Source organism: Penicillium rubens (genome assembly GCF_028828025.1).
Source record: "Penicillium rubens strain IBT 27055 chromosome Unknown utg000004l_segment0_segment0, whole genome shotgun sequence".
Taxonomy (NCBI): Eukaryota; Fungi; Ascomycota; class Eurotiomycetes; order Eurotiales; family Aspergillaceae; genus Penicillium; species Penicillium rubens.
The window spans coordinates 1,491,965-1,519,035 of record NW_026890602.1 but is presented as its reverse complement, the minus strand read 5'-3'; the positions used below and the strand labels follow the sequence as shown (position 1 = coordinate 1,519,035).

Genomic DNA, 27,071 nt, shown 5'->3' with positions numbered 1-27,071 from the left:
GCAACGGCCATATGTAGTCTGGCTACTAGGAGCAGAGAGAGAGAAAAGAGAGATTGATTCTCTATCAACAAAAACAACAGAAACTAGCTAATATAGCTAACTAGTTAGCTGGAAAAGGCGGAAACTTGATAAACCAGGCACCGGCAGGTAGCCTATCTCAACGAATACGATAAAGAGTGGTACTTCTCTTCCAAATTATTCACCGCTGGTCTACTAGTTTGCTATGCTCTTTCAATTTGAACGTCAAGGACCGTCAACGTATCTCAACCGACCCAAGGCCAACGAAGAAAAGATATCCTGGAGAGGCAAGCATGTTCTACCCACATTGGTCTATCGCTCTAGCACTCACTCTTCTTTACAGTGACTTTGTCTTGCGACGCACCGCTTTGCTTTTGTCTTGCGGTCCTCCTCCCGCTACTTTTGGTTTCCCAACATGGCTCCCGATCAATCAAAACAACAGACGTCACGCAGCCTGGATGAAACACAACCAAGTCCAAACAGATTTGCCAGCGAAGAACTAAATTCTATGGCATGGAGCAAGTGGATTGGCTGCGTGTACAACCCTGATCTCACGGCGACAGAGTTCCTTGAACGCTGGAACCAGGCATACAAACACACCCGCGCGCATTTGATGTCATTGGATACCGACATACCCAATACCATTCAATACTGGCAATTCCTTGAAGCAGTTCATTCCCATCCCGACTTGGAACAGTGGTATCCCGATGTGGACTGGGAGTCAAAGGAGGCTATTTCCATGGATCAAGTTCGAAGCCAATTTCTGGAAGTTGCCATCAAAATTCCAGCGAGAAAGCGAGTAGTTGCGCTTGTGGCCCGATCATCTAGTGGAAGTCGCATGGAAAAAGACGATTATCTTCTCTGGAGTCTAGAATGGACTAAGCTTTTCTATGAAAAAATTTACGGCAAAATTCAATCCGAATGTCGCTTTCTCACTTTTGTTCAGTCATCAAATACCCCGTTGCGGCCAACGGGAGAAGTATCGTCGTTTTTTGCCAGCCTACGCAATGAGGTTGAAGAATATGAGGGGGAATTGCTCATAGTTGTCAACGGCTGGGATGGGTTAACGACTGATCGAATGAGTTTCTACAACCTCTTTTCTCACTGGGCAGAGCGCATTACCCTTCGAATCTACTCCCAGGAATCTATTTGGCAGCGAAAGAAATTCTTCGAAGTCAATGTCGCGCAGGTCTGCTCGGTCTTCAGAGGTGAAATCGAGTTTGATATAGAGGATCTGAACAACGACTTTTCGCTCAAGGATTCGACTGCTTTGTTCATTCGGAGATTTAGCGCTATCCCTCTTATAAAAGAAGATATTTCTGTCGTATCGACCGAGTTGCGTGCGCTGACCAACGTCAGAAACGAGCAACCGGAATCTCGCAATTTATCAAAACACATCTGTGGCGACTGCAATATCCCATTCCCGACCTCTGTTGACCTGAACCGGCACATGCACCACAAGCACGAGAAACACGAGAATCCTGAAATGGATTTGCGCTGTAAGTTCTGTGGGTATCTATTCTCGCGGAAGGACCATAGGGATCGACATGTCAAAGAGACTTGCCCCCAAAACCGGCCCAAACAGACCCTAGCCTGTGAAATTGTGATTGATACACCGTGTCTGCTCAAAGAGGGAACCACGGTGGCTCGAGAGTGTTCGGCAGGCCTGCAGGTTCCTCCTCCTGACCAACAGACATTGGCCAAGCAAGAGCCCCCAGCAAAGAAACTAAAGCGTTGTCGAGGAGGAAGCAAAGTTCGGTTCCTACCCCCTGAGGCTCTGCCTAAGGGCTCAGACAACGGAATACTTTCCTATTACCAACTAACAGAGAGACACGCGAGACATCTACCACGTCTGGAACTCAATCCTGAAAATCTTAACGGCATGGAAAAAGACATCGTATACAAGGGAGAACTATTTTGTAGATATCCTAAGTGCGAGCACTTCAAACGATATTCACAGCCAACAAAGCTGCGAACGCATTATGAGCAAAGTCACCGCTTCCGATATCAAGCGTCCTCGCCTGGGCATCTTAACAAATTCGACGAGCATCTACACGCAGAGGGAATTGAATGGCTGGCAAGATGGGCCCAGCTCGGGCAGGACGAGGCTGGGGAAAGGCCAATTCCTACAAGGAAATAGGTGTGTGCACGCGCAGGTCACAGCTCTATTCTCGGATCATGGGCTCTCAACTTACATTATGTCGATACCGAAATAGTAGTTTAGACAGCTCTAAGATTAATCTGCAATGGTTGAAAAAGTAAGTTGAAGTTGGTTGAAGTTAGGGCTGGAAAGTACTCTGGCACGGGCGATATAGACAGCCATCATGTAGAGTAAATGAGCATGCCGAACATTCCAACCGCTATCAGCTCAATCTACTTAAACATCTACTTAAACGGCAAGGTGTCGCTAAAATATTAGCTGGCTATAATCACTTGCGGCCTTCCAAGGCTGGCGATTTAGACTAAGGCCGCCAGCCTAAGGTCCTTTACTATATTACCCTACCCAAGATATACTGAATAATTTGACAAGAATACAGATCCTGCAAAAGACCACTAAAGTCTGAAATGGTGTTACCTTTGAAGTCAGCTAGGGAGAGGTACCAATTTAAGAAAAGATAATACGTTAGGGGTATTCCGTGGCTGGTAGTTTGTTTGTTGTGATGGCTCTCACATTGCCGGGCGGTACGAAGCATAGAGTGACCATACCACATCACGTTTTACATCTCATGTGATTCCCTCGAAGGTACCATGCAAGGGATAGTGCACTGACAGGGCATCGCGAAGAACCAACTAGAAATAGAGAAGAAAGCAATTGAAAGAAGCCACATATAACAAGACAGATCAGATTCCCATGACCATCGTACAGCTTCATTAAGTTCCTCCCCAGCCACACATCCACCCTTCCACTCCACCTTTCGACTGCCCCCACTCCAATACAACGAGCGTATTGAAGACCCACAACCATTAAGCCACAGACCCACCTATGTATAACACCCTGTCTATCATTTATTGCCTATCACTTCTAACGGTGTGCAATTGGAGATATGTATATTTACAGTCGCTTGTTTGGTACGGTATATGGTAAATTTAGGATAAATACCAACCCAGACCTGCAGATCAATATAGTTTCTAAATACAAAAGCTTGAATAGGACTTAGTTGCTGTTGATGACGCTGACAATAAAGACAATGACAGCAACATACGTAGCTGGTAAAGATAGGGTGATACAACGGGGACACATGCGCATCAATCCCCACGTGCCAAAAACCATAGACCAAAATAAGCAACTCCGTTAGTTGGACATGGACATGGACGAAATCCTGATATGGGGGCTGGATTTGTACATTGTTGTAAACAACTACGTCGACAGTCCAATCCCAATCCACATCCCCACAGATTCCATCCAAAGTATCCCAGTACCGGGTACCAGGATGCTGGTAGCCAAATTGCTTCTTATCAGGCCAGAGTTTGGATGAGCTCGGGTTCGTTTCAAGGCTTTCTTGGTGTCTACGCAATGATGGGATCATACTCTTGGCATATGGGATACTTGCACGACTCGCTTGTTACAAGGCATGTACAACATCTGAAGATATTTATAGGCAATGACTATTGTTGATGCAATACGGAGTACAATATATTTTCAGCGCGAATCGGAACTCATCCTAGAGATATTAATTAATTGCAATTATTGTATATTCAATGAAAAAATGTTCAATATTCAATATTCTGAAAATGTACGGAGTACCTATGATATTGCTATACATTGTACATAGAACTTAGAGATCGACGCTGAACAGTCAAGATAGCTGATACAAGTGGGTAAAGATGCGGGTGTGATGCAAGTGGGGAGCGAAGGATTTCGAGACCATCCCTCGATTGTTTTGAGTGCAGTGTTTCACCCGTTTCCAGGTAATCATTATCGTGGGGTGTGGAGTGTGGAGAGTGATAGATCATTTCCAAATGAATTCATGTCATATCCAAAAGCTAATATACATTTTTTTAAGAGGAATGTACTATAGTACAAGAGCGACACACTGTACTGGGGTCAAAAATGCAGCAACACCATGTACAACCAAAAATGTACAACACCAAAACCGTTTGTTTTTCCGGGGCCAAAGGCATAGACAGAAAATAGCCCAAAAGAAAAAACACACCAACCAATGCTAAAAGGGCGGACCGCATGCAAATCAAATCATTAACGTAAAATCGTACACATAATAAACAAAATCGGAATCCGAATAGTGATACAGAGAGTTCATGAGAATTAGGGAGCTGAATCGTCATGATGACGCAGCCCCAGATTTTTGGTGGATCACAAGTGGGTCCACCTATGACGTTCGGCATGCCGATCCGGTGACTATGACGTGGAAGGCGCTCTCAGTCTCTCCTCCTGCGCTGCTTGCCTGGCCAGTCGATTTCAGGGTGAACCACTCGCATGTCTGTAATTAATGTAATTAGTGTATGATCAACTTAAGGGGTAAAAGAAGAGATAACTTACGTCTTGTCAGAGCATCGTTTCGGCTGAAGGTCTTGTCCTCGTTACAGATATGACAGCGCACCTTCTGCTTCCCGGCGGTGTGTATCGTATGCTCATGCCGCGTAAGATCGTAGGGCCGGGAGAAGATGGAATTGCATGCTTTGCCTGTAGACGGGTTGATGCGTTCGCACTTGTGCGGACCAGCCTGGGAGTTGCGGAGCGAGGTGTCGCGGCTGACAAGGTGGCCGCCCGGTGTTGTTTGCCGGTGGGCCTCGCGCTTGTGTCGCTGGAGTCTGGAGGGGGTGTCGAAGCGGTCTGAGCAGTTATGGTAGGTGCAAGTGTAGGTGCCCGCATCCGACGATGTGTTGGCAGGACGAGGGATACCCTCTGTAATTGACATATTCATTTGACTTGGAGGCGAGCTCTCGGTAGATTCCACTGTTGGGAGCGACGGGAACTCGGTACTCTGCGGTAAGAGGTTATTCTGAGGGTGATGCATCTGAGGTTCAGTAAATGCGAATTGTGGCTGGGCCATGCTGGGTGCCGAATATTGAGGGAATGCTTCCATCGGTCGCATCGAGCCACTATCGCGTCGCAAGCCAAGCGCATCGCCCAGGTTGAAATCAGCCTGACCCGGGGGGAACAGAGGAGGCATGGCATCATCGTTTTCATGGAAATCCAAGACCGCATCCTTGGGGGACATAGTCTTAATATCTCCAGTGTTTGAGGTCTGATCCATGTTCATTCCGTTCATAGGGATGCTGGTAGCCATCTGGGGTTGCTGGAGAGCGTTGTTGCCCATGTCACCAGCGAACGGGGAAGAAGGGCGGAAAGGAGAGCGACCCCGTCTGTTGGCAGGCGATTGCGAACGAGCAGACATGTGTCCTTGACTAGCAGCCTGTAGGCGATCGGCGATAAAATTGCGCGGGTTGAGGTGGTTTTGTCCCATCGGCTTGGACATCTGGGGCGCTGCCATGATGGTGGGGTTATATAATTCGTCTTGGTATATATCGGAAATGGTTCTGTTCAGCTTGGGGACTCCAATTGACATAGCACCATTGGCGCTGTTGTATTCTGGAGGTGCGTCGAAACGTAAGTATTGGTCCATCCACCTATCAATATCAGGAATTCGATTCTCACCATTGGTCATCGACTTGGATGCGTCGTCGAGTTCGTCGAGGGTAGTCTGCGGAGTCACCGGCGAGTTATGGCTCATTGTCGACACCGATGGAGCCAACGAGTAGTCGTTCTGCAGTTGCTGCGGGGGTGACTGCTTCTGCTGGTCCATGATCGCTTTTCTCATGGCAGACTCGGCCTCGGCATTCTGACCATCTTGAGAGGAGGGATCGAAACTTTGGAAGGGAGTCGCAAGGAATGAGTTCTGAAGAGGTGTTTGCACCGGGGTGGGCAACGGCTTGTTGGCGCTGTTGGAGCGGCGGTGGTAGTTGTTGGCTGGCAACCCTGAGGGGGCTGAGCGCGAGGACGCTGAGGGTGAAGATCTCTTTTGCACACCGGGGTATGGGATGCGCGCAGGGCTCAATAACTGCAGGTTGCTATCCCAACCCTGGTTACTGGCGAGAGGTTGTTGTACCAGCATGGGCGTATAATATTGCTGAGGATGTTGAGGATGTTGAGGCAAGTAGTGCGACGATGAGTTGGAACCCTGAATGTCGTACGACGGGTTATATGAAGGCGCCGGGGTCATCGAAGGAGCCCCGAAAGACTGATAGTCAGACGTCTGCGGGCAAGAAGTCGAGAAGGTCGGAGAGGAGAAAGTAGGCGAGGAAGGCGCGGAAGATGGCGGGGAGAGCTGTACACTGGGGTGGCACTGGAACGGTGATTGCAAGCGAGATTGATCGTAGTGCAAGGCGTTCTCGGAATAGAAATCAGGTGGGTACTGGTCGTCTTGTATGATGATGTCCTCTGGGTTGTATGGATCGGTGATGAGACCCTTACGTGGGTACATAAGCATTATGTTATCACGGTGTTGGGGACGTCAGAGAAAGTGGGTAGGTTTCGCCACCGGGGAAAGGCGAGCTTTTATAGAACCCGCGGGACAAAATCCGATTAAGATTTCCTGATCAATTGTGGCCGTGGGTTTGGAGAAATATGGATTTGAGACTTTGGTTCAAAGCTTCAAGTAGCGAAGAGTCTGGAAACGTCGGGAGGCTGATCGAATGGAAATACCAGAGGGCTGGAACTTTAATAGAGATGACTGTGGTTGGTGTGAGTTTGGTTCTGGAGAATGACTCGACCGGAGGAAAAGCAAATCTTACTTGATATGATGATCTCAAGAGTCAGAGTGTTTTATGAGTAATGAAGTTGAAAGAGGTCGGGAGGAGTGAATTAATAAAGAGCGCTCTGTACTAGATGACCTCACTAGCTCGGTCTCCCCGAACAAGAATTTACCGTATTGACCAATTTAGCGTAATCGGCGTAATTATTATTTTTATTTTTGTACCCAATTCCAACGCTAGTCCAAATTGGGACTGGATTCGTATCACCACATACGCCATTTTTTACCGAGTCCCACTGATCTGATCTGGGGATCTCTTTCACTCTTTCCCTTGTGAAGTTTGTGGCTTACAGGATATACAAAAAGCCACAAGGATCCACCATACCTATATTTCTATATGATTGGGCTTTTTGGGCGTCAATGGGAATTGTTTAAGATCTACATTAATAATATTATTATTGCTTTTTTAAAATTTCTTTATGAGAATTCCGGGCAAAACATTCAGCCAAGGTTTACAGTACATCGCTTAGAGAAGAAAATTAAAAAGGGAGAAAAAATTTCCGTCGCATAATCTAGAACTAGCTTCGATTTGCACTCGGGTGACCAGCGCCAAAATTAGGAAAATGGGGGTGGAGATGCCGAGATATCCCTAGGGCTGAGCCACACCTTAGTTTTGTTTTTGTCCCCATCTCGCATACTAAATTTTGGTCCGTTGGGAATTGATTCGGCCTGATCTACTCCGTACTCCGTACTATTTCCGGTGAGTCAGAAGTCATTTGAAATGGATAATTGACACCCGAAGAGTATTCGGCCGTGCATATTAATTATTTGTCCAGACACAGTTAGTACTTTATTTGTAGACACACTAGCCACATCGAGATGGACCCATGTGGCTGGTGCCCAATGGTTCGGCCGTCAGAACGTTCATTCCTACAACGTGCAGACCACATTCTTCTCATTTCTTGGTACTCGGATTCCATGACTCGAATACTTAGAATCGTGGCTGTGAAGTAATTGTCTCTCAACTGTCTTCCGATTGTGTTGGGATTGTCTTGCGATGTCTCCCCACTACGCGCCAATCGGCGGGTTCCGCTCGGCCGTAGTTCGACAGACGCGACAGTCAGCTGACCATACATCTAATGGCATGATAAGCTGAAGTTGGACACGGCTCCGTGGATCTTGTTTGTATATAGAAATCTAATGACCAGCTGATCCCAGATCTTGAGTCACCACGGGTTTTCTATCTTTATTTTATTTTATTTTTTTTTTTGTCTTAAGCGAAGGGCTCTCGTCCACGGACGTATACTTCCCATGTCTTACATTTGTCCCAGGTGTAAGCGCTTGTCTCTACAGGTCTTAGCTCTAGCATAGGCTCGGCGGGAAATGCCCATTTGGGTTTATCATTGTTACGCTACACAAGAATCCCATGCGCAAGGCTCTAACATCATGGTCACATGGTCTCCTTACTGTGGGCTGATTGCCTTAATTTTCTGGTCTGCATTGTTCGATGATTCGTTGACTCGATCACATGTGAATCATATGTTTTTCCTTTTGACTCAAAAAGTGTTGGGAATGAAAATTGGAGTATTAAATTGGAGTATCAATGTTGAATTTTGTGTTTTCATATTTTCCTAGTGCTCTCGGATCCCTGTAGATCAGCTAAATCGTTAGCGCGGGCTTTGTAGCACGCGGAACACCATGAGTAGCGTGGTAAGAATGCCATGTATGTTGTACTGCGGGTTACATTCGAAATTTTCTGTTTTAGCGCTGTCATCCTTCAACCGTGCATATGCACATGGCTAAGACACTAGATTCCAGAGTATCAGATTGCAGACCAAAGACCGAACGACATCGGCAAAACCCGACTTCTCCAGCTTATATCTTGTTTGGAGGCAAAAACATAAGGCAGCAACAATAGTCTAAGGGGTGCCATGTGGTCTCTAGGGATTTCCCTTCGAAGTCCACTAGCGCAAGATAAACCCGACCGGCACGTTCTCGGGGCTAAGTGACTTTCTCGGTCTGGACACGCCAACTCGGGTCCGGGGTCTGCCGTATTTACCGAACAGTCTGGCCCAGTTCCCGACTAATCTCCCTTTCTATCTTGGCGAATTCCTTAAGTGTACACCAAAACGTGGCCCCTACAGAGTCCGGGGAAGTGGCAAACCAGCCTCAGCTGATCCAAGTATCCAGATCCAAGGGCCCACCTAGATATAGTGGGATAGTAGATCTATTGACGGATTTGCCTACCGAAGGCATCCTCGTTTATAATGTACATATCCTCTTTTTCAATTGGGTAGACATTGATCCTGTCGCTCATTACCAAGAGAGGGCCCCTGCATAAGGACTCAAAAAGTCACGGAGAAAAAAATTTTCACCGGCATGCAATGCCGACCAAGAAAAAATTCTACATATGTCAGCACCTTAATCCGGGTTTCTCAGTGATGGTCTGCGAGATGGTCATGCAGGATCATATTTAGTAACAGTCTAATGCAGAGTGAAAAAATTTTCAATGTAAATGATTGGCTGCCACAGCTATGGCTGCACAGCCACTTCTCGGTACTGCCGTTACGCCGTTCAACTTGCCGGTTTAACCTGTTACCATACGGACACTTAGTGCAGCCACGATCTGCACGTAATCGTATTCGGTATTTCTGGTATGTTCGAGAAGAAATTTCCGTGGCTTGTGCATGCCGCTAGTCCTGCATTCAGTAAAGCGTTGCTCTTCGAATTCTTCTGGAAGCTTTCTATTTTCGTTCCGGAATACCGGCCTCCGGGCACCGCCGACATTGTCGGAGGACCATGCTCCTGCTTTCAAATCTGTGTTCAGACAAATTTTTCTTTTTCTTTTTTGGCACTTTACACATCTTAGCGTAGTTGATTATTGATTATCCCGATATTTGTCATTTTGGGGTCATGAGTACTGACTGGTTGTTCTGACTCACACCTTGGCAACTTCAAAGGGCTATCACGTGTCTGGTATAGATCCTCAAGGCTAGCCGCGTATGCCTACCCAGGTAGGAATACTATGTGCTTCGTCATCTTGAGTCAGCAAAATCTAGAAAGGAGGCTCCAAGGAGCTTTGTTGAGAAAAGGGTTGTGGCTATGCTCATGGAAGCAAGGGATGGCAGACTCCTTACTCGGTTATCTATGTACACGTGCATTCTAGAATTTCAGAAGCTAGACACGATCTAGCTCTGCATTCCAGAATGCCACATGTTTCTGATAGTACACAACCTTGGAATAAATATGATTATACTTTTCGCTGGTACCTAATACCTATACTATATAGAACTGGAAACCAGGGGCCCAGCAATGACCAAGCACCCGATGACCCAGCCTTCAAGTCGATTTCTTGCGATAGTCTTTTTGATAGACCCTTAAAATGTCCTAGGTAGCTGGCCCTTGGAATAGATAGGAGTTCGGCTCGTATGTATTTGACAATATAGAGAATGAGGCCAGTGCCCACAGATAGATATAGTCATTTCTGTACCACATTTGTTGGTGACACAAGGATATGTGGTTACATCGAGGTTCTCTCAGCTACAGTCAATAGAGAGATTATGCACCGATGTTAAGCTGGACGCCACGGATAGCAATGAGCCTATAGGTTGACACTGCAAGATGCCATCTTGATATGAGGCGGCAACCTGCAAGGCATCAGCATTTCCTAAACAGGCAGCAGAAGGTAACTAAATACTGGAAATTTCGGCGTCCAAAGAAGGATCCCTAGAGGCGCTGGTTTAGAGTATGGGGCTCTTATATATGAGTTCCCGGGACTGTTATATCAGTATACCAGAGAAGGGTAATAGATGATCACAAACTACTTTATTGCCTTACAGTGGTGACATGTGGCCCTTCAAGTAAAACTTAGAGTGATCGATCTTTCTATATGAAATGGACACTATGAAATCTGCCTTATTTGTTCTGGCTAATGTAGTCAAAGACAATACTGGTTTACAACGTTCCAGCATGTTAGCTCAGGGGAACGAGCGCCGGGCTCATAACCCGGAGGTCCCTGGATGAACATGCCTGATTCCATCGTGCTCATTTTCAGTATTTAGCAGCCCCATGGATGTTTCCCAAACAGACCCCAATCCACTTATTCATCGACTGTTTGTAGTGTCGCTTTTCGGAGGTTTCTCGGCGTACAGCGTAGTCTGTCTTCTCGTTCGGCAAGCAGGAATCGTTTCTAGGGAGCATCTAGGCTGTCTGTAGAGGGGATTCAGCAATAGTGGGCCGGGTAGATTGACAGATATTTCGCCGGGCGAGGGTGGACGGAGTGAGAAGAGTAAATCTCATCGGCTTCACTAGAGGCGAGCAATGCAGAGGTCAGCAAGGCCATATCAGTTTGACGGTCAGCATGGGGTTTTCGGAACCTTCAAACCCCCGTCAGTCGAATGCTGTGGTCAGAGTGATCCTATGTCCTCTATCTCGGTCTCAATTCACCCTGTCAATGCCGGCCTTCTTTGCGCTCATGTTTACATGGATTCGTTCAGTCTTTGTGGTGTTAATCGGGTGTTACAGCGTCAGCCAAGTCAGCCTGGGGTATCGAGCCGCTGGTTTGGTTTTACATAGGCATTGTCTCCATTGGTCTGATACCAGCTTGTTGGTCTCGATTTGTCGCTTTCTGCTCACCTCCTAGCATGTACAGCGGCTGATTGTGGTTTTCTTTGTGCAGTTGACCCGAGCTTGGTCACCTACATAAATACGGTTTAACTGCGGTTACAATTCGCTTCCAATGCAATTTGGATTATACCAACTCCCTTCTCTTATATAGGTCTCGCTTCAGCCTTTCTGGTTTTCTTCAGGGTTAGTACCTTGGCTACCGTTCTGTTCATCATTTCTACAACCAGATCGGACGAAAATTGTGGTGTGGATTTCGCCAATGAGTCTGGAAAAGCCATGGGTCCGGATTCCTCCCCAGTTCCCGCTGCAGATCTCAGGGCCACGAGATTATCCATTGTCATTTGCAGTGCGAGGTCCCGTAGACCTCGGTCGCTTTCAGGTGTCGAGCTGTATATCCCAGAGATGATGTGCGGGAACGTGCTTGAGTCCAGCCGCACCAAAGCTAGCTCTTTCTCAACTTTGTCCTTTGAGAGAGCCTTGAGCCCATGGATGAGTAGTCGGTCGGCGAACGAGTACATCAGGATATGAAGCGACAGTGTATTGCACGCGGTCGCTGCCTCTTCGTCTGTGTCACCAAGCTCCTCCAGGCTATCCTCCGCGTTTTCTCCATCTGGGTGTCCAGAAAGCTCTGTTTCTGGGGGGTGAACTTTCAAGTGGTAGTCCAGTGTGTAGAGATACTCAATCATCCGCTCGATTAGGTCCGGCTTTTCTTCTAGTACAACCCTGTTCGTGACCGATTCCTGTGTTTGATTAGCCGGTGCAACGCTTTTGGTCTTGTTCCCGCCATCTCGATGTGGTTCTTACCTCGAATCCACTGTCGCAAGCTTTGGCAAAGAACTTCGATCTTGGGCAGACTATGCACTTGTGCACGGCGTATTCTTTGTCGCCACACACAATGGTAAGGTCGCTGTATTTGGGGTCAAGGTGTATGCTGCGATATCGTTAATGGTTTTCCTACCACTCGCATGGTAGCACGGTACCTTGCTAGGCCCCTGAGAAGCTCTTTGAACGGTCTACTTTTTCTTAATGGTGTCTTTTTCTTCATGGTGACAAAGTTATGACAAGGCTTGGTGGTGCTGATGCTTGGCTCTCTTTTGGATTATGACCTCGGGTGGTGGAGATGATCACGATGTGGAGGAAGAGGGGGGAAAGAGGTACATATGTGTTCCCTCCTGTCTCCTTCGGGTGACTTGAACCCTGGGAATCCATGCAGGTCCAGGGGTGTTTGCCTGCATTTCGGCCTTACACTAGGCCTTCGTTTCAGACGACTCACCGTCTTCCTTAATGTTCTCTGTGTGTTTTCTTCGGGTCATTCATTGGGGCTCCTCGTAATTTTGTTCTCATCCAGATTCAAATTGCTAGGTGTGAATGGGCCGTCGGGTTACCAGGCAGTGGTCGGGTATTTTGACCAACTTGAATGCTATCTTAGGTATCCGTATGCATATAGCCTTTACCGGCAAATAGTAAACGGTGGTTAGGTACTCTCGCATGTACCTGGGATTATACGTGTTGATGTTTGCTGCCTGCATTTGCTGTTTGTTTGTCGGTGTCTTAGAGCTTATCCGGGGTCGTGGGAAATCAGCTGCCACCCTTCCTCGCTTTGATTATTTATTATCTAGCGGAGTGAGCACAATTTGTTTGGATCTTTGTTTTTTATGTCGTGGTGTGAAAGAGCGCCTCAGGCATGTCTCCGGGACGATGGAATTGTAGTTGTAGTGCCAAGGAAAGTTGGACTCCCTTTTTGGGGGGTTCAACTAGGTCTTCATCTGACAATGGACTTTCATTGTATTTAGGAGGTATAATAATTTTAACCCTGGCTTTTCGACATATTTCCAGCAATCCAGTTGAAATACATGCTTTATCGGTTCGTTGTCATGTGGGGATTTATCATGTTCTATAGCGCCAAGTAAAGTTGAACTGCCCTTTTCGGGGGTTCAACTTCGCCAAGCGGGTGGCGAATCTCCAGGTCTTTGCACACCACGCCACAGTGTGTGGTCTGTACAGCTATAAGTAGAGCACTTATACTATTGATGGTGTAGTTTAGTAATTGATTGTGCATTCTATGTGGGCTCTATGTCTTTCCACGTCTTGACAGGGGGTCCATACCTACTATAAGGTTCGATATATATTTGTACTGTACCGCCCACATATAGCCCGAACCACACAATACAGACCCCAAGTCAGATTGAACTCCTCGGTCAAATGACCAGTTCACGAGGGGATCCAAGCATACTACATATAACTAAAGGTGGTCTATGGAAAATTAAGATGAGGTTGTCGTAGGCATGTGTGTATCCTCTCCCGTACACGTCATGGATGCACCAAAGAAACCAACGGTAGCATAGCACACGATGGAATACAGTAGCCATCTAGAGAGGTTAAGAAATACGTAGGTAGGAGCACTGGATCTGTAATAGAGGTTTAATCAAGATCCATAACTCATGGTGGGCTGATGCTGAGCATGGCAAAACAGGCCTTACTTAGACAGACAAAACAACGCGTCAAGCAACCCCAAGCCACGGAGACTCAAAACTGCAAACGTCAAATGACCAAGCACAAGCTGCCGAGAATAGAGTACCAAACACCAAAACACAAACCAAGCAAATAAACAACACGCTAAGACACAAGACGCGAGGTATACTACAAGCGAGACCGAAGAGCCATAATTGTTTCAAGTTTTAATTGTATTCGTATCGGATCGCACTTAAGTGATCGATCCCACCATGTCCATGGTGCCAGCCGTAATTTGGAGGCCGCTATGATACAGAAAAGCTCAGAAGCGCACACTATGGACGCGCAATATTGGTAATCGAGTGTTATGAAAAGCAAACCCAGAGACCCATGACAGTTGTAGTAAAATAAATCAGAGAACACCCCAACGTCCCGTCGTACCGTGAACCAGCCCGGAAAAGAAAAGAACAAATGATTTAGCCACCGAAACCGTAGAGGGTACCTGCGGAGAAAGGTTAGAGACGCGTTGAAGAATGGTAAGACGCGTGAAAACTTACGGCCCTGGCGCTTGAGAGCGTAGACAACGTCAAGAGAAGTGACAGTCTTGCGCTTGGCGTGCTCAGTGTAGGTAACGGCATCACGGATGACACCCTCGAGGAAGGTCTTGAGGACACCACGGGTCTCTTCGTAGATCATAGCGGAGATACGCTTGACACCACCACGGCGTGCGAGACGACGGATAGCGGGCTTGGTAATACCCTGAATGTTGTCACGCAAAATCTTGCGGTGACGCTTGGCACCACCTTTGCCGAGACCCTTTCCACCCTTGCCGCCTGAAATAAGACGCGTTAGAACGCGCTTCTTGTTGAAGAAATGGAAGTGTGGGGTAGTAACTTACGGCCAGACATATTTAATATGGATTAAAAGAAAAAGGAGGGTTGTAGAAGAGGAGATGTGGAGTTGGTAGTTGAGAGGTTGTCGTTGGAATTGATGGAAAAAGAGGGAAAGGAAACGGAAGCAGACAGAGGATATTTGTATGATACGGGAATCTGCGAGGATTGGGAAATCACGCGCTAGGGATTGCGTCCACCAATGAGAGAGCGGGATCACAGACCAACCTTGATCTACCGGGAGACCCCAGAGTTGGCACGCCGACTTTGCCGTGGCCCATCTTTGATCCTACTATAATCCACCACCAACAATGTAAATCTACAAAAGAAATGGAACAATTATACATTCCAAAGGGTGCCAAATACTTCAGAATGCATTGATTGTCTATCCAAAGGAGGTTGGGTGCAAGATCAAGAATTCAAGGGTTTGGCATTCTATACTCCTTGATCCTGCATTCTCATTGGTCTAAAGCTCGCTTAGTTGGCAGTACCAGCACTTTGATCCAGCTCAGCGAATCAGAGCTCACCGCAATTCAGTCTTTGGGCTACACGCTACGCAGTCCCCAGTCCTACGCGCAGATTTTCCTGACTGATCCAGATCGGCTTACTTCCCCTGATTCGTGGCTCCCTTCCAGATCAATTCCCCCCCTCCCGGCTCCTACAAATACTCTTCCCCCACCCACCTCTCTCTTCCCTTTTACATCCATCCTCCGCCAACCAACTCTTTCATCAACAAAAACCACTTTTCATCAAGTTTATCATCAAAGATGGCTCGTACCAAGCAGACTGCCCGTAAGTATCTCTTTTTATCATATTTTATTCACCCTTTCTACCTCGCTGTCGCCTTCTGATTAGTCAGATGGCCTTGAGGCAAGGATTTGGTGACGCGTTCATAAGAAACAATTTACTGACTGTCTCAAACAGGTAAGTCCACTGGTGGCAAGGCTCCCCGTAAGCAGCTTGCTTCCAAGGCCGCCCGCAAGGCCGCTCCCTCTACCGGAGGTGTCAAGAAGCCCCACCGCTACAAGCCCGGTAAGTTCTAGCTCATGTCGAACAAGACGTCCATCAAGTATACCCGGGAACCATCTCTAACAGTCCATCTCCAGGTACCGTCGCTCTCCGTGAGATCCGTCGCTACCAGAAGTCCACTGAGCTCCTGATCCGCAAGCTCCCCTTCCAGCGTCTGGTCCGTGAGATCGCCCAGGACTTCAAGTCCGACCTCCGCTTCCAGTCCTCTGCCATCGGTGCTCTCCAGGAGTCCGTTGAGGCTTACCTCGTCTCTCTCTTCGAGGACACCAACCTGTGCGCCATCCACGCCAAGCGTGTCACCATCCAGTCCAAGGACATCCAGTTGGCCCGCCGTCTCCGTGGCGAGCGCTCGTAATTTCTCTATTTTCAACGAGCTGGTTTTCTGAAAGGCGATCATGGGGTTTTGTTTTTATCTTTTTATCATGACTACTGGCGATACATGATGGGTTTGCTTTCAAATATCAATGGGTTTCGGCACCGGGTTGCTTCGCAATTTGCTTTTTTATCGATGCTACTGCTCACCATCGATTGATGGGTCAGTCATGGGCATGTACATTACGGGGGCTCCCTTTTTAACATGATGCCTTAGCGCGCATCATCTCATGACAAGACGCTATAATGCAGTCTTCTATGATTCATCACTTCTTTTCTTCCTTGTAAACGGTAATCTTTAATTCTGTAAATATTTGCAATTGACGCGCCTTCTGTAGTTATTGGTTCGCTTGGACTTGGGGCGGTCTTCTGCCTTCTGTTTGGGATTTTGTGTTCTCGCGGCCCTATGTCAGGCGACGGTCGCAAGCTCTGGCGATACCCCATCCAAACTGGTGACCCATCCCTTCAGGGCTATACTGCCAACACTCAACAACACTGCCTAAGCAGAATGAGACGGAACTGATTTAGCCTACGGCAACTGAATAGCCTATATATGCACATGATAATTTCCAAGCCAATATGAATACAAGTGGTTCGATTACACCCCGAACTTTCCCGGAAGGTTTCCTTGCGCAACAAGAGACAAACATTTTAGTACATACATGTACGAGACTTCTATAATTAGGCAGCAACAAACAGACATTGGACATTGAGCTTGAAATAATTCTTGCCCACCTGGAAAAAACAGCCAAAAGAACGTGGGCCACCGCCTTGTACTGGGACTTGACCATGCAAAAGCACATACATGTGCATTCAATGTGACTCGTCTGAAACTTGACTATGACTTCACCGTTACTTAACTCCGACCTAACAATTAGCTGGGCTGATGGAGCCTGGGAGTCTCCAATCAAATTGTGCAATACAATGTGAACCAAGCAGTGAAAACGAAAGGAGTTAAACAGCACGCAACCTGAACTCGGGTATCCGACTAGTTTCATACTCGCCATACAAAAGCCCCGACCAGACCCCATAATCGAATCCGGTCGCCACACAAGCACTTGACTCCAAATAAAATCCGCGAACTGGACTTGGACTGAGTCATAATGAGCCATAACACGCCATAGGCACTGTAGGGTCCATGGGCGAACATCAGAATGACTCATTGCTCTTCGGACTACGAGGAATATCCCCCAATAAATCTGGATTTCTACGTGTGACCAGTCTTCGAACGGAGAACAAAATAGGGAGCACGGTCAGATGAACACATTTGTCGGTGCTGGTATCAGCCCTAGTATGTAAATGATAGACAACTCGAGCGCGTTTCCAGTACGATGTATTTGACAGTCTGAAATTGCGTGTATTGATTCTTACGTAGGTGATTTATTTGGTGCGGTGTTTAAATCGTTCTCTACTTGCAAGGCTCTACTTGCAAGGCTGAACCACATGCTAGATGGCCGTTTAAGTGCCCCCAGCTGTCATGCAGCTTTTAGTGGGGACAAAGTGACTTGAACGCGTGTTTTGTTTCTTTGATCTTACTACCAATATGACTAGAAAATCTTTAAAATGAGAGAACCAAGTAGCCGAAGCCGAGAGACGTCTACTGATATGAATTGACACGTATAACCCTCTTGAGTACCAAGATCAAGACTATATAATCTGGATGCAAATGTATCTATTCCCAGTTGGGATCCACATTACCTGGCCTGAGGCAAAAAAGGAAGGCGCCAAGGGAGCGTAGAAAATTCTAGCTCCCGTACTCCGTAGAATGGGTGGCTTCGCTTTCGGCTTCTCCTTGAACTGATTTTTTCTGCAAGCCACCCGCGTGTAGTTTTACCCAGTATTGCCGAACCTTGGCTGAACCCTGGAGATATAGCCTTTTATAGCCTAATATATACATATTTTTAAAAGACACATCCATGCATATAACTGATTCCTAACTGGAATTAGAACCTTGGGCCCAGGAGATGTCTTTGATTATGCCTTTATTTTTCATCCCTTTTCTCTTTCGAGTCCGCACGTGTCTAATAATATGGCAGATATTAGCCCATGGGTGGCCTGATGGCCCCCAGGTGAACTCGACCAACACAACAATCGATGGAGCGAAGCACAGCGCTGGTGCCTAGCCTGGGTCAGATTTCAAAGATATTTGAAATGTACGAGATAAGCAAATTACGCGTTAGCGTCGGAAATAGCATCCTCATTGCCGACCTAGGTACTCAACCCGGGGCTGAATTAGAAAATACTAGAATATTTAGTTATACATATTGTACATAGTTAGTAGCTCCACCATGCATAAGCCTGATCTCGAGGATTTAATAATCAATCACAACATCCACGGGTTGGTACGAAGTATGTGCACGGAGTTCGCCGGTCATAAGAATCATAAACCCCATTTTTGTACGTGCACCGGAGATTACCCTTAAGCTGCCCGATCCAGGGAAGTTTAGATTTGTTGAAGCTTCGGTAGTTTCGGCAAGGTACCGAGTCCCATGCGGAACGTCCAAATGTGGGCTCCGAAGGTTATGCACGGCCCGATGTCCATGTGTGCACATTGGCTTATTAATTTTGTTTGTACGTTATTTATATGTTGTGCACGGAGCACGGAGCAGAAGGAAGAGAACGAAATTAATCTCTAGAATAGACTAGAACAGAAACGCTAGGACCTCTGGGATGTTGTAACTTGCAGCCCAGTTGACCAATCAGATCGATGCCGCGTACCCGAAGAGCTCAACATAAAACGTTCATAAATCACGTGGCATAACAACGTGGCTGCAAACAGATAAGAGCACTTTTACTTCCAGGGCTGCATCTGAGTCTGCATCGGAGTACCTAGGGTATGCATCTTTGTACTACGTATGGCCTTTATATCACCGAAGTGGACTGACATAAATCAGTATGAAATGTATGAAATCTTTATACTAAAGTGTATAAAAATTATATAAAGGGCCCAGATGTCAGATTTTGATTCAAAAATATCTTGTCCGGGTCCGGGGCCCACCTATTCCCTGAGAACCGGATTCCACTTATCCGTACTTTATCTGCATATATCGTATTCATAATCCTACAACCCCCCCCTTTTGTATATAACTAGAGGCCCATCTCCAATCCACTGGTTTCCCTCGGCATTGATCTTTCCCCCCGCAAAGCTTCACCCCTCCTTTTGACCTTAGACACATACCCGACCTCCAAGACCTCCAATACTGTCGAGACCTATATACCACAACCTTAATTCACTACCTGCCCACCATGGCAGCTGACTCAGAGCCTCAGATCGACAAGATTGAGCCCTCTGCCCCAACGAAAATCCCGTTCTGGCGCTTGGTCTTTGATCAGGGCGTCGTCACGCAAGAGATCATTGATCACCCATACCCCGGTTCAGGAACAGACGAGGACCCTTTTGCAGTAACATGGATCCCCGATGACCCTCGCAATCCCATGAACTTCAGCGAGGTGAAGAAATGGACTTTTACTATGATTGTAGCCATCGCAACATTGGCTGTTTCACTAGTGTCATCTGCCTATACCGGCGGTATTCAAGAGATTATGATGCAGTTTAACATCGGACAAGAGCTTGCCACTCTTGGCGTTTCACTTTTCGTTCTCGGTTTCGCCGTAAGTCCTCCACTCTCCAGTCATTGGCTCCCGAGCTTGCGCAATCTGCTTGACATGCATACTGACGTTATTTTCTTGGGTATAGATCGGACCATTGCTCTGGGCCCCACTGAGTGAGCTGTTTGGTCGCCAAGTCCTGTTCATTACCACCTATGCCGCCCTCACAGCTTTCAATGCCGGTGTCGCAGGTTCTCAGAATGCCTGGTCTATAATCATCCTTCGGTTCTTCGCCGGCTCCTTTGGATCTTCGCCTTTGACCAACGCAGGTGGTGTCATTGCGGATATGTTTCCCGCTAAGCAGCGAGGTGTTGCCATGAGTTTGTTCGCCGCTGCACCTTTCCTCGGACCTATCATTGGCCCCATCGCTGGTGGATTCATTGGTATGAGTGACGGTGGCTGGCAATGGGTCATGGGTTTCCTTGCCGTCTTTGCTGGTACGGTTTGGATTATAGGCTCTCTAACGATCCCCGAGACCTATGCGCCCGTGCTTCTCCGCCGCCGTGCGGAGAGGCTCTCAAAGCTGTCGGGCAAGGTCTACCGGAGTAAGCTTGAAATCGACCAAGGCAAGGTTTCTCTCAAGGAGTCGTTCAAACTGTCACTCTCCCGCCCTTGGGTTCTTTTGTTCCAGGAGCCTATTGTGTTCTTGCTATCTCTCTACATGGCTATTGTTTACGGTACCTTGTATATGATGTTTGCCGCTTTCCCTATTGTCTACCAGCAGTCCCGCGGCTGGAACCAGGGTGTTGGTGGCCTCGCCTTCCTCGGTATCATGATCGGCATGTTGATTGCCGTCGCCTACTCGCTCTGGGACAACAAGCGCTATATCGAGGTAACCGATGAACATAATGGCTTCGCACCGCCTGAGGCACGCCTCCCGCCCTGCCTCGTCGCATCCGTGGCAATCCCAATCGGTCTATTCTGGTTCGCATGGACCAACTATCCCTCCATCCACTTCATGGTCAGCATTGCAGCTGGCGTCCCCTTTGGCTTCGGAATGGTTCTTGTCTTCCTCAGCATCATGAACTATCTCATTGACTCCTACACCATCTTCGCTGCCTCCGTGCTAGCTGCCAACTCCGTCATCCGTTCCCTCTTCGGTGCCGCTTTCCCTCTCTTCACCACCTACATGTATCAGAACCTGGGGATCCACTGGGCATCGTCGATCCCGGCTTTCCTAGCGCTCGCCTGCGTGCCATTCCCATTCTTGTTCTACAAGTACGGTCCCGCGATCCGCACCCGTTGCAAGTTCGCCGCCCAGTCCGATGCGTTCATGCGCAAGCTCCAGGAACAGGTCACTACAGCGCCGGCGGAAGAGGAGAAAGTGGAATACGACCGCACAGAGGCTCCTGCACCCGAAGGCTCGCTCTCCAGCGAGTCCCAGGACGGTGTTGAGGAACTCCCTTCTACGGAGCGCATTCGCAGCCGTGCGCACTCTGTCGCTTCCACTCGCACTGCTGGCTCGTTGGCTCGCTCGGTTACCTATGAAGGAAACCCTTACGACATTGACCGTGTCCACACTCGTGACTCTTTCAAATAGACGGCTGCTGAGCAGCTTGTTTATATCCCCTCTCACCTTACCATCTCTTGTCCGGGCATTGTCATACCTGTACATGCCTGTGTCACTCTAATCGTAGTTTCTATTGACCTCTTCCTCTTCCTCTTTCCCCCTCATGTCACAAAAAGTACCATTTTTGCGTGTTATATTTGTTTTTATTTTGATACCCGTTCATATCATCCATACATACTGAGGGCAACCTCATCCGACTAATGTTTTTATGGGATGCATTGTATCGAGCCGGAGTTGGGTTTGATTTTATAGAAATATCAATTGAAATGTCCATCTTACAACACCCCTTCCATGTATGCCTTCTATGAATATAGTAAATCTTTACAATAAACCAACCCTAATCGGAACCTGCATCCGGCCCTTGCCTCGGAATTTCACCCGCTTTTCGGCCCTTATCGCCACAATCCCCGAGGTCGGATTTCAAAGCTCACTGTTTTGTCATTCCCGACAACTTTTTCTACTTTCACTTTCAATATTGGACTATCCTCACTTTGTAAATAATATATGTGGTCTTGGACATGAACCCCCTCCGAAATGGCCTCTTATCCAGGGCCTCGACCTCATCTTCAACCTCCACCCTCCGCCGACCGATAACCCCCAGATCCCAACCCCAGGTATTGCGCCAAGCACGCCCACAACGCCGATACAACTCCGACTTCTCCGCAGGGAAGACACCCGGCGACAGAAATGCCACACCTGCACACTCATCCCATTCGCACCATTCAAAAACCTCACCTCCACCGCGGCTGCCAGACACAACCCCCGCTACAGCGGCAGCCGGAGCAACGACCACACCCGTGCGAAGTCGCGGATTCCGCGAGGTGATAAAGGCCGGTCCGGTGGGGAAGGTAGGAAGATGGTATGCGCGCGTGCAGGAGCAAAAGCCGTACACGACGCAGTTCTGGAGCGCGATCGTTATCTACCTGTGTGGGGATCTGAGCGCGCAGATGCTGTTCCCTTCTGAGGTTCCTGCGCCTGCGAAATCAGATTCGGGAGATGGCGTTGCGGTTCAGGGGGATGGGGGCACTGTGAGCGCGGGTTATGATCCGCTTAGGACGCTGCGGCATTTGTGTGTTGGTGCTGGGTCGAGTATTCCGTCTTATAACTGGTATGTTCTGTGATGTGCGGTTTGGTTGTGCGACAGACGGCAAATGGTCTCTACCTATTGTTACCGTGTCGGGGATATCTGTTTGCGTATGTACATGTTAACTGATATAACCCGCTCTTAGGTTCATGTTCCTCGGAAACCATTTCAACTATCCGAGCAAGTTCCTGTCGATTTTGACCAAGGTTGTTGTGCAGCAGACGTGCTTTACTCCCGTATTCAACACGTACTTCTTTGGTATGCACTCTCTTCTTGCTGGTGCGACGCTCGACGAAACGTGGGAGCGGTTGAAGAAGGCTCTTCCCGTTAGCATCCAAAACAGCGTCAAGCTCTGGCCGGCTGTTACTGCGTTCAGCTTTATGTATGTGCCGGCGCAGTTCCGGAACGTCTTCTCTGGGTGCATTGCGGTTGGCTGGCAGACCTATTTGAGCTGGTTGAATCAGAAGGCTGCTAAGGAGGTTGCGGCTGCTGAGGCGCTTGCTGCGGCAGAGGGGATGAGTGTTGGCGCATTGCATGCTGTTTCCGGGGGGAATATGATATCAGCTGGGACTGCTTGAATGCATGAGACGTAGACTTAAAGGGACAGTTGAGGCGATTGGATGTATAGATTTATAGAACCCTGCCGAATATTGGCTGGGGATGTTTCTTTTTCTGTTTCAAAGCGATGCATGGGATACCAAGAGCAATTACTTAGACCAATAGACTTCTCTTTTGCTAATTTGCAGCAAATTTCTATGATTCTATGATTCTGATTCTATGTAATATTCAATATTTCTACAATTATCCAGTATGTGATGGCCAGCCAGTAAGAACAACCGGATTCTCACGACTACTCCTCACCTTAAGGCACATTGGAATGACGCACCCGAACATCAACCCGATGATCCCCTCCAGTCGCAGGCATGTCCTGCCCAGAGAGAAATGAGGATGAGTCAGACTACGGATCCGACTTCACCCCAGATGAAGAGGATCTGTTAAACGAGTTGCTGAACAAAGCCGTCGCGGAACACGCGACCGACGCCGACGCCACTTCGATCTCGACACCAACTTCGATCTCGACCCCAACCCCGGTCGAACCCATCACCGCACCAAAATCCCCAGAAATCGCCGATCTCGAGTCATTGCAACCGGCAGCTCTAGACGCACTCGTTGCAGACATCGAGGATGGCGTTGAGCCACCTAGCGTCCGGCTGCCTAAGGTGTTGGGCCGGGAAGGGCCTCGTTCGCTATGGCGGCAGTTGCAGCCTCGACCAGGTCAGACGGTTAGATGGGGTGCGAGTGCGAGTGCAATGGGGAGGTCAAATCCGCGCGCTGGTAACAACAACAGGCACAGCCCGTCTGGTATGCTTATTCGTTTTTACCTTTCCCCCTCCCCGTTGCGGTTGATCATCCACACTTTCCCAAGAGATCTATTGAACCCATTACATCCAATTTGACTTGAGCTGACGACATCTTCTTCGAAGCGTTTAGTCGAACACTCTAATTCAACCGAGGGCCGAGAAATAGAACGCGAGCGCAACGCAGCGCGCGCGCTCGAATGGACAAAGCAGGATCCCGCGGAGGCCGCGCTCGATACTCGATCCCCCGTTGAACGGTTCCGGCAAGCACCCAACAAAGCGTTCTCGGTGACTGATCTGGTCTCGCCGGCTTGGTGCGAGTTGCAGTACTGGTTCACGTTGACGAAACATGGGCGGAAGAAGAGGACTGCTGCTATGAAAAAGGGAAGCTCCATGCACAAAACGCTCGAGGACGAGATCTACACTACAGTCCCCGTGGAAATCACGACTAAAGAGGACGCGTGGGGCCTTAGGATATGGAATGTTATTCAGGGACTGCGCATGCTGCGCGAGTATGGCGTTACGCGTGAGCTTGAGGTTTGGGGCGTTGTCGATGGGGAATTTGTCAATGGCATTATTGATCAGTTGTCCTATGAGTGTCCTGATTCGGAGCTTGAGGCTACTGCCGCTGGGTACTATGCAGATGTTGTAGCGTCGCGCGCTGCGCTGCCGGAGTATCAGATGTCCTTATCGGACTTTTTGCTTTCTTCTTCGCAAGGCGGAATGAAGCTTTCTGACCTTGGACAGAATGGAGATGAGGAAACTGGGCACGTTGAGCAGGAACTCCCTGCGGAGGTCTATAATCTGCCCCGGATTTATTTGACAGATGTGAAGACGAAGGGTAACCGATCACTTCCGAGTGTCAAAAGCACAGGGTTTCGGCCTACTCTTCTTCAGCTGCAACTCTACTACCATATGCTCAACCGGCTGATCACGAGCGACGATGTCACTATTGACCTCCTCGCCGCTCGTTACGACTTCGACGCCGAGAAACCGTTCACGAACGCTTTCGTCTCGGAGGTTGGCGGCCTGAACGACCAATTCTTCGACGCTCTCTCTTCCCAAGAGTCCGAACAGAACGAGGGTCCTCCTACTGCTAGCCAGGACTCAACCGGCATGCTCCTAACACACAACAACCTTTCCCGTCTTTGGAGACTCATGATACAACAACTCCGTCTCACATTCCTTCCCGAAAATTCCTCCGACACGCGATCTATCGCACCATCTATCCCTTCAACTTCCCAGCCAGAGCTTTTGGAAGAATACTCAACCCTCCTCTCCCCGGTGCTCACAGCTAGATATCTCTCGTCTGCCGCCAACGAAGACCAAGAGAGACAGCTTATCGGAAGCCGATCTTTCCTCTTCGATCCGACATCCCTCACCTCCTACCTCAGTGACCAGATGACTTGGTGGCGCGGCAAGCGAGATCCTCGCGGGGTGGATATCATGGACGCGTGGAAATGTCGGATCTGCGAGTTCCGTGATGAATGCTCCTGGCGCGAGGAGCGTGAGATGGCTTACGCGAGACGGGGTGGAGGTCGAAGAGCTGGGCCCATTGCGGATATATGATTTGTTTTGGTTGAGTCTGAGTTACATTAAATGAATTCAGCGAGTGTAAGAATATGAAGTTGGTCCCCTTTGAGCATGCCCTTTTACTACATCTGTTGTGCCTGTCAAGGTCATTTGGATACACGGCTTGGAGATCAAGCCCGGACATCGCACTAATTGCATATGATAGCCATGATATTGGAAAGAAACATCCAAATAATCGAACAAACAAAAACACATCATTCATGAAAAATCATAACCACATCGCACTCAAAGAGGATAACTCCTAACCTCATCCTCCCTCTCAAGCTCCAAACCCCCCTCAACCTGCATTCTATGCTTCTCATCCAAATACTCCAACAAAACATCCTGATACTTCTCCTTTCCCTTATACCGACCAACATCATCCCCCCAACTCCTGATCGCATCCACCAAACGCCCAGGGACATAAGGCTCCTCAACAATGGCAGTAATAGGCTCAAAATAAGTCCGAATGGTAAAAACCACCGCGCCAGATCTCGGCAATCTCCTCAGCGACTGCCTCTCCGAGCGAAAGAAATGATTCTCAATAGCGCGGTTCTTCTCCGCCGTATTCCACGACACCGTCTCCGCATCCTCAGACCCAATACTATGCGACCACGCCAGGTTATCGTCCACCTGAATGAAATAGTTATTCCGCAGAACAGGCTCTTCGGGCCGTAAGCGCCGGAAGAAATTCACCATCCCTTTCTCCAGCTTGCTCTTGAATTGCGGCACGTCGCCTGATGTGTGGATTTCAGATAGTCGCATCCCGAATTTGTCGCTCAGTCGCCAAAACCCCGCTAGCAGGATCGCCCCGGCTAAAAGGTAGTATTCGCCGTCTGCTCGCTCGATCATGAGCGCTAGGTCGTCTTGGACGAGCCGCGCTGCTGTCGCCATTGGGTCTTCCGGGAGTGGGCGTTGGGTTATGTTGAAGGTTTCGTTTGTTACTTTGTTGGTTATTCCCGTTGTGGTCTTGGTGAACATGCTTGGGTATCTTTCGGGGAGGTAGGCGCATCTGGTGGGAGGGGTGTTAGGGGGGTTCTTGGAAATGGGTGGGCATGGGCATGCTTTGATTGCCCTTACAGTTCTTCCAGTAGTTCGATCGCAGCATCCATTGCCTCTGGTGCTGTATGGCAGCATTTTTTCCCGCGCTCTTTGATGCGGCGTGCTTTGTCGGCATGGTATTTCAGATAATGGTTGTCGAGCTCTGTGTTCGGGGTATAAGGTCAATGGTCAATGGGCTGGTTGGATCTGACTATCGAAGAACAACCCACCGATCCATTCGTCCCATTTCATGCTCCTTAGACCCAGCGTGATGTAGTACTTCCTGCCAGAAAAGGTTAGAAGACAGCCAGAAATATCCTTCAATGGATTTGTTCAACATACGGGCCATATCTAAATGGCCGGTAGGAAATTGGCTTTGTCGAGTGGACATCCCATTCTGGGTATGGGGCTGCTGTTGGCCGTTTGAAATCCGATGGAGTCCATTCTACATGTATGCAGCAATAGCCAGTGAGTCTTCCTCATTCTTGTATGTGCTGATATCCCTCATTTACTTACCACCCGGTGGCCTGGTTACCTTCCCTCTCACAGCTGCAGTGGGTTTCTCTAGATCACTTCTCGAAGCTCTGGCTGCCCACTTGCGGGAGACCAAGATAACAAGCCAGACACAGATACTGAGGATGAGAGAGGCATCCGCAACTTTCTTCGTCGGGGCCGACAAGATAGTTCCCCATAGGGATTCAGCTATCGACATGGTTGTGGCGAGTTACTTCTAGACAG

The 27,071-nt window shown here is 48.4% G+C and overlaps 9 protein-coding genes across 9 annotated transcripts; 5 read left to right on the top strand and 4 right to left on the bottom strand.

Annotated features, from left to right (window-relative positions):
* Positions 1-433: 433 nt before the first annotated feature.
* Positions 434-2,158, top strand: N7525_010537 (uncharacterized protein; the record flags this gene model as incomplete). The annotated part of the gene is made up of 1 exon (XM_061215129.1): positions 434-2,158. The coding sequence occupies one exon, from the start codon at positions 434-436 to the stop codon at positions 2,156-2,158; it is 1,725 nt and encodes a 574-aa protein (XP_061067641.1).
* A 2,169-nt stretch (positions 2,159-4,327) lies between these two features.
* N7525_010536 (stress-regulated transcription factor RPN4) lies at positions 4,328-6,467 on the bottom strand (the record flags this gene model as incomplete). Its single annotated transcript, XM_002561476.2, has 2 exons — positions 4,328-4,457; positions 4,517-6,467. The coding sequence occupies 2 exons, from the start codon at positions 6,465-6,467 to the stop codon at positions 4,396-4,398; spliced, it is 2,013 nt and encodes a 670-aa protein (XP_002561522.2). The 3' UTR covers positions 4,328-4,395.
* Positions 6,468-10,931: 4,464 nt separating this feature from the next.
* On the bottom strand, positions 10,932-12,402 carry N7525_010535 (BTB/POZ domain-containing protein; the record flags this gene model as incomplete). Its single annotated transcript, XM_061215128.1, has 4 exons — positions 10,932-11,033; positions 11,549-12,097; positions 12,162-12,288; positions 12,338-12,402. The coding sequence occupies 4 exons, from the start codon at positions 12,400-12,402 to the stop codon at positions 10,932-10,934; spliced, it is 843 nt and encodes a 280-aa protein (XP_061067640.1).
* A 1,882-nt stretch (positions 12,403-14,284) lies between these two features.
* Positions 14,285-14,716, bottom strand: N7525_010534 (histone H4; the record flags this gene model as incomplete). The annotated part of the gene is made up of 3 exons (XM_061215127.1): positions 14,285-14,310; positions 14,366-14,641; positions 14,707-14,716. 3 exons carry the CDS (start codon positions 14,714-14,716, stop codon positions 14,285-14,287), a joined length of 312 nt encoding a protein of 103 aa, XP_061067639.1.
* Positions 14,717-15,411: 695 nt separating this feature from the next.
* On the top strand, positions 15,412-16,341 carry hhtA (histone H3). The gene is made up of 3 exons (XM_002561480.2): positions 15,412-15,490; positions 15,623-15,730; positions 15,805-16,341. Exons 1-3 carry the CDS (start codon positions 15,466-15,468, stop codon positions 16,080-16,082), a joined length of 411 nt encoding a protein of 136 aa, XP_002561526.1. The 5' UTR covers positions 15,412-15,465; the 3' UTR covers positions 16,083-16,341.
* A 3,004-nt stretch (positions 16,342-19,345) lies between these two features.
* N7525_010532 (MFS transporter) lies at positions 19,346-21,248 on the top strand (the record flags this gene model as incomplete). The annotated part of the gene is made up of 2 exons (XM_002561481.1): positions 19,346-19,711; positions 19,797-21,248. 2 exons carry the CDS (start codon positions 19,346-19,348, stop codon positions 21,246-21,248), a joined length of 1,818 nt encoding a protein of 605 aa, XP_002561527.1.
* Positions 21,249-21,796: 548 nt separating this feature from the next.
* On the top strand, positions 21,797-22,940 carry N7525_010531 (Mpv17/PMP22 family protein; the record flags this gene model as incomplete). The annotated part of the gene is made up of 2 exons (XM_002561482.1): positions 21,797-22,386; positions 22,508-22,940. The coding sequence occupies 2 exons, from the start codon at positions 21,797-21,799 to the stop codon at positions 22,938-22,940; spliced, it is 1,023 nt and encodes a 340-aa protein (XP_002561528.1).
* Positions 22,941-23,285: 345 nt separating this feature from the next.
* Positions 23,286-25,289, top strand: N7525_010530 (exonuclease V; the record flags this gene model as incomplete). The annotated part of the gene is made up of 2 exons (XM_002561483.1): positions 23,286-23,724; positions 23,854-25,289. 2 exons carry the CDS (start codon positions 23,286-23,288, stop codon positions 25,287-25,289), a joined length of 1,875 nt encoding a protein of 624 aa, XP_002561529.1.
* A 249-nt stretch (positions 25,290-25,538) lies between these two features.
* N7525_010529 (heme-dependent oxidative N-demethylase family protein) lies at positions 25,539-27,045 on the bottom strand (the record flags this gene model as incomplete). The annotated part of the gene is made up of 5 exons (XM_002561484.1): positions 25,539-26,304; positions 26,373-26,496; positions 26,564-26,616; positions 26,676-26,778; positions 26,850-27,045. The coding sequence occupies 5 exons, from the start codon at positions 27,043-27,045 to the stop codon at positions 25,539-25,541; spliced, it is 1,242 nt and encodes a 413-aa protein (XP_002561530.1).
* Positions 27,046-27,071: the final 26 nt, after the last annotated feature.

Excerpts from the sequence above, each read along its gene's own strand:
- hhtA (XM_002561480.2), top strand. The coding sequence starts at position 15,466 with ATGGCTCGTACCAAGCAGACTGCCC. Across the intron at positions 15,491-15,622 it reads TCGTACCAAGCAGACTGCCC|GTAAGTCCACTGGTGGCAAG; the intron begins GTAAGTATCTCT and ends TGTCTCAAACAG. Across the intron at positions 15,731-15,804 it reads GCCCCACCGCTACAAGCCCG|GTACCGTCGCTCTCCGTGAG; the intron begins GTAAGTTCTAGC and ends GTCCATCTCCAG.